The 5,691-nt window shown below is 49.6% G+C and overlaps 1 protein-coding gene across 1 annotated transcript; it reads left to right on the forward strand.

Annotated features, from left to right (window-relative positions):
- The first annotated feature begins 680 nt into the window (after window positions 1–680).
- LOC100621803 (protocadherin alpha-2) lies at window positions 681–4,777 on the forward strand. Its single transcript, XM_085011736.1, has 2 exons — window positions 681–3,119; window positions 4,757–4,777. Exons 1-2 carry the CDS (start codon window positions 681–683, stop codon window positions 4,775–4,777), a joined length of 2,460 nt encoding a protein of 819 aa, XP_084867862.1.
- Window positions 4,778–5,691: the final 914 nt, after the last annotated feature.

Here is a 5,691-nt window from a genome sequence, read left to right on the forward strand (position 1 = left end):
GGCATATGCCAGCAGCTGAAACTCTGATTGGACCTCTAGCCTGGAACTTCCATATGCCAAAAGTGTAGCCTCAAAAAGACAAAAAAAGTTAAATCCACTACATGCTATCACAAACAAGTATGGGAGATTCCATTTATTGAGGTTCCTCGAACAGTCAACTTCATAGAAACAGGAAGCAGAATGGTGGTTAGAGGCATGTGTTGTGGTGCCATTAAAGGGGAGTTGTTTTTTTAATGGGTGTAGGGGTTCATGTTTGCAAGATGAAAGGTTCTGAACATAGGTTTCACAAAAACGTGAATATACTTAACATACTAAATTGTATACTTAAAAGTGGACAAGATAGTAAATTTTGTTATTTTAATACAGTAAAAAGGTGAAATGATATATTTCGAGTTTAAAATAGGCATTTTTCCTAAATGAAAGCCGCTAGTAAACTTAGATTAGGCAATTGTTTAGTTTCAAATCTACAGAGGAAATAGTAGAGCCTACATTTTGGCCACATGGTGTCGCTGTCTACCACAGTGTATTCTCCTGGAGGAAATATACCCAGAGCCCTATTGTCACTCCAGAGATGCGGAACAATAAGAGAAGCAGCAGGACTTAAGCAGAGACTAGAGGACGATATTTAAAATTTTGCAAGACATGATATTTTAATTTGATCAACTCACCGAGGATTGGTAATGGTGTCTCCTAAGAGTAGGGACGGGGAGGTCCGGCGTCTGCTACTCTCGCTTCTGCTCCTCGCAGCCTGGGAGGCCGGGAGCAGCCAGGTCCGCTACTCGGTCCCGGAGGAGGCGAAACACGGCACCTTCGTGGGCCGCATCGCCCAGGACCTGGGGCTGGAGCTGGCGGAGCTGGTGCCGCGCCTGTTCCGGATGGCGTCCAAAGGCGGCGGAGACCTTCTGGAGGTAAATCTGCAGAATGGCATTTTGTTTGTGAATTCTCGGATCGACCGGGAGGAGCTGTGCGGGCGGAGCCTGGAGTGCAGCATCCACCTGGAGGTGATCGTGGAGCGGCCGCTGCAGGTATTCCATGTGGAGGTGGAGGTGAAGGACATTAACGATAATCCTCCTGTGTTCCCCGGAACGCAAAAGACTCTATTTATGGCGGAATCCAGGCCGCTTGACTCTCGGTTTCCACTAGAGGGCGCCTCGGATGCAGATATCGGTGTAAACGCCCTTCTCTCCTACAAGCTCAGCTCCAGTGAGTTTTTCTTTCTAGATGTACAGACAAATGATGAACTAAGCCAGGCTTTGTCTCTTGTACTGAGGAAATCTCTGGACAGAGAGGAAACTGCTGAGATTAATTTGTTACTGGTAGCTACTGATGGGGGGAAACCTGAGCTCACGGGCACTGTTCAACTGCTTATTAAGGTATTAGATGTGAATGACAACGAACCTACTTTTGACCAATCAGTTTACAAAGTACAACTGTTAGAGAACATCGCAAACGGAACGTTGGTGATTAAATTAAATTCTTCTGATGCAGATGAGGGATCCAACAGTGAGATTGCGTATTCATTTAGTGGCGATGTGTCACCCAATATAAAGACCAAGTTCAAAATAGATCCTGGCTCAGGGGAAATCAGAACCCAGGGACAATTAGATTATGAAGAAACGAAATCCTATGAGATTCAAGTTATTGCTTATGACCATGGAAATCCATCAATGTCTGGCCACTGTAAAATTTCCGTAAAACTTGTGGACATCAATGATAACACACCAGAAGTCTCAATCACGTCTCTTTCACTTCCCATCAGAGAGGATGCTGAGTTGGGTACCGTCATTGCCCTCATGAAGGTGTCTGACCTAGACTCTGGTGTCAACGGAGAGGTTACCTGCACGCTGACTCATCATGTTCCCTTCAAGCTGGTGTCCACCTTCAAGAATTACTATTCGCTGGTGCTGGACGGCACCTTGGACCGCGAGAGCGTTGCGAGCTACGAGCTGGTGGTGAGCGCGCGGGACGGCGGCTCGCCTTCGCTGTGGGCCACGGCCCGCGTGTCGGTGGAGGTGGGCGACGTGAACGACAACGCGCCGGTGTTCGCGCAGCCCGAGTACACGGTGTTCGTGAAGGAGAACAACGCGCCCGGCTGCCACATCTTCACGGTGTCGGCGCGCGACGCGGACGCGCAGGAGAACGCGCGGGTGGCCTACTCGCTGGTGGAGCGGCGGGTGGGCGAGCGCGCGCTGTCGAGCTACGTGTCGGTGCACGCGGAGAGCGGCCAGGTGTTCGCGCTGCAGCCGCTGGACCGCGAGGAGCTGGAGCTGCTGCAGTTCCGGGTGAGCGCGCGCGACGCGGGCGCGCCGCCGCTGGGCAGCAACGTGACGCTGCAGGTGTTCGTGCTGGACGAGAACGACAACGCGCCCGCGCTGCTGCCGCCGCCGCCGCCGTCGCCCTGGCCGCCGCACGGGTGGGCCGGGGGCGCGGGCGGCGGGGCGGGCGTGGTGAGCCAGCGGGTGGCGCGGTGGGTGGGCGCGGGCCAGGTGGTGGCGAAGGTGCGCGCGGTGGACGCGGACTCGGGCTACAACGCGTGGCTGTCGTACGAGCTGCAGGAGGCGGCGGCGCCGGGGGGCGCGCGGAGCGCGTTCCGCGTGGGGCTGTACACGGGCGAGATCAGCACGACGCGCGCCCTGGACGAGGCGGACGCGGCGCGCCAGCGCCTGCTGGTGCTGGTGAAGGACCACGGCGAGCCGGCGCTGACGGCCACGGCCACCGTGCTGCTGTGGCTGGAGGAGGGCGGCGCGGCGCCCAAGGCGTCTTCGCGGCTGGTGGTGGGCCCCGCGGCGGCGGCGGAGGCGGCGCTGGTGGACGTGCACGTGTACCTGGTGGTGGCGATCTGCGCGGTGTCGAGCCTGCTGGTGCTGACGCTGCTGGTGTACACGGCGCTGCGGTGCTCGGCGCCGCGCGGCGAGGGCGCGTGCGTGCCCGGGCCGGCCCGGCTGGTGTGCTCGAGCGCGGTGGGCAGCTGGGCTTCGTCTCCGCGGCGGCGGCGGCAGCGGGTGTGCTCTGGGGAGGGGCCGCCCAAGGCCGACCTCATGGCCTTCAGCCCCAGCCTGCCTCAAGGTCCAGGCTCAGCAGAAGAAAGACAACTCTCAGAAGCAGAACAATTAGGAAAGGTGAGTTTAAAATTTTTTTCTATTCTGAATATATGCTATCTTCTTTGTCTCAATGATTCTGTTAAAATTATTTTGATTCATAGCTCTGCCTTTATTTTATATCGTTATCCTATTGTGCAATGTATGGTATCAGAGATCAATTTCTTGTATTGAGAACAATTTGAATTGTTTTCTTACTTTTACATATGAGATTTTCCATAATTAGATCTCGCTATGAATAATAGGATTGAAGGATTGAAGAACACTTCAGCAAAATTTGAAAACTTTTACTTGTTTTTTCTCAAATTAAAAAATACACTTGGGGAATTCCCATCATAGCTCGGTGGTTAAAGAATCTGAGTAGCATCCTTGAGCACACAGGTTTGAATCCTGGCCTTGCTCAGTGGATTAAGGAACTGGCATTACTGTGAGCTGTGGTGTAGGTCCCAGATGCAGCTCGAATCCTGAGTTGTGCCTGTGATGTTGGCCGGCAGCTGTAGCTTGGATTGGACCCCTAGCCTGGGAACCTCCGTATACCGCGAGTGCGGTCCTAATAAGAAAACAAACAATTGCAAAAAATTTAGAGTACGATTATGGAATATATATGTTCAGTTTACATCATTCTTACATTCTGTCAAAATCTGTTGGAAATTTCCTAAATTATTCTTTCAATCAAGAATTCATTTGGAGTTCGCATCGTGGCTCAGTGGTTAACGAATCCGACTAGGAACCATGAGGTTGCAGGTTCGATCCCTGGCCTTGCTCAGTGGGTTAAGGATCCGGTGTTGCCGTGAGCTGTGGTGTAGGTTGCAGACGCGGCTCGGAGTTGCTGTGGCTCTGGCGTAGGCCGGTGGCTACAGCTCCAATATGACCCCTAGCCTGGAAATCTCCATATGCCTCGGAGCGGCCCTAGGAAAGGCAAAAATACAAAAAAAAAAAAAAAAAAAAAAAAAAAAGCATTCATCTTTACCTGTTTGTGCAACCATTAATATGTTAGTTTTTCTTTTAATTGTATTTAAAAGCAGCCTGAATAGATTTTTTTAAATGCAAGGACCTCCCACATATATATCCTAGGTCATTACCAGACATGCTATCATTTGGAAATAACTGCTAATCTTACGTATGTCTTTCAGTAGCAAAATAATCTGTTATTTGGAATACGGGTTTGCAAAATCCTTGGAGTGTTAAGGCACAATAGAGAGTTCATTAGGAGCCCAGTCTCAATTTTGTTTAATTAAAAAAACAATCTTAAAAAATTATCATGGGGGAAGCTCCCGTCGTGGCTCAGTGGTTAACGAATCTGACTAGGAATCATGAAGTTGTGGGTTCGATCCCTGGCCTTGCTCAGTGGGTTAAGGATCCGGCATTGCCGTGAGCTGTGGTGTAGATCGAAGACACTCAGATCTCGCGTTGTTGCGGCTCTGGCATAGGCTGGTGGCGGCTACAGCTCCAATTCGACCCCTAGCCTGGAAACTTCCATATGCCGCTGGATTGGCCCAAGAAAAGACAAAAAAAAAAAAAAATTGTCATCGGGGGAGACCAGGTGGTGGGACTTTTTCTTCATACACATGGAGAGTATTTTAACCTAGTCCTTATGTTAGAGGGATGCTGAGTCATCCTGAAAGGGTATCGGTGTGTGCTGACCCCTCACTGTGCAGAGACTGATCACCGTCCTCTGACACCACATTCAAAGCCTGGGCTAAGATTTCCCAGGCCTGAGCTCACTTAATTCCACCTGGCAGCATCCAGATTCTTAATGAAGTGGAGTTTCTTCAAAAGGTGAGGACTGGCATGGAATGACTACATTTTCAGTGCAAACTCCTATGTTAGGCCATTAAAACACTAAACTTGATGAGTAAACATTATAGTTGGAAAGGAAATTAAAAGCCTTTTTTTTCAACCAAAGGACAATATCTTGGGCTGGAATACTGTCTTCTTCCACTCTTTAGTCCTTAGTTATTTGCCGTTGTTGTGTTTTTGTTGTTGTTGTTGCCATATATACATGGATATTGATGAATCATGAAATAACTTATATTAAGTGATTTAGCCTTAGCCATTTCACAGATAGGCCAGAATATCCATTTCTATCTGGGATAAGGTTTTAAAGGAATTGAGGATTTGGGTGGGGAAATACTGAATTCCACATAAGGATAATTTCTTCCTGAGGAAATTTATGAGCACTTCAGAGTTGATAAACCTCAAAATGCAGACCGCATATGCTTCCTGGAAATCAGAAAAGTTCACCGGAGGCTTTATATTAGAAAAGCAAATGACTTGAACAAATAAAGAAGAAACTCTTTGATGGGAGGGTTTACCCCAGCTAGAGTACCCTAGCTACTCACCACCTCCTTGAGACTTGTGTGCAGAAAGTGTGAACGGTCAGATGGGCTCTGTCCTACTGGAAGTCTGGCCACTACATTTCTACTGTTGGTAAATGGTAAACTTTTAAAACTATATCCAGGTGTACCCATATCTCCAGGAGTCACAGTCTCTCACTGCGTAAGTGTTTATTGATTTCTTTCTTTTTTTTTTTTTGCTTCCCCCCCCCCCCGCCTGTTTTAGGGCCACCCCTGCAGTATATGGAAGTTTCCCA

This window comes from Sus scrofa, chromosome 2, assembly GCF_054392235.1.
Source record: "Sus scrofa isolate SSC_HxYL_T2T_F1_AM1 chromosome 2, Sscrofa_HxYL_maternal_Yorkshire_Landrace_v2.0, whole genome shotgun sequence".
Lineage (NCBI taxonomy): Eukaryota > Metazoa > Chordata > Mammalia > Artiodactyla > Suidae > Sus > Sus scrofa.

Excerpts from the sequence above, each read along its gene's own strand:
- LOC100621803 (XM_085011736.1), top strand. The coding sequence starts at position 681 with ATGGTGTCTCCTAAGAGTAGGGACGGGGAGGTCCGGCGTCTGCTACTC. Across the intron at positions 3,120-4,756 it reads AAGCAGAACAATTAGGAAAG|AGACTGATCACCGTCCTCTG; the intron begins GTGAGTTTAAAA and ends CTCACTGTGCAG.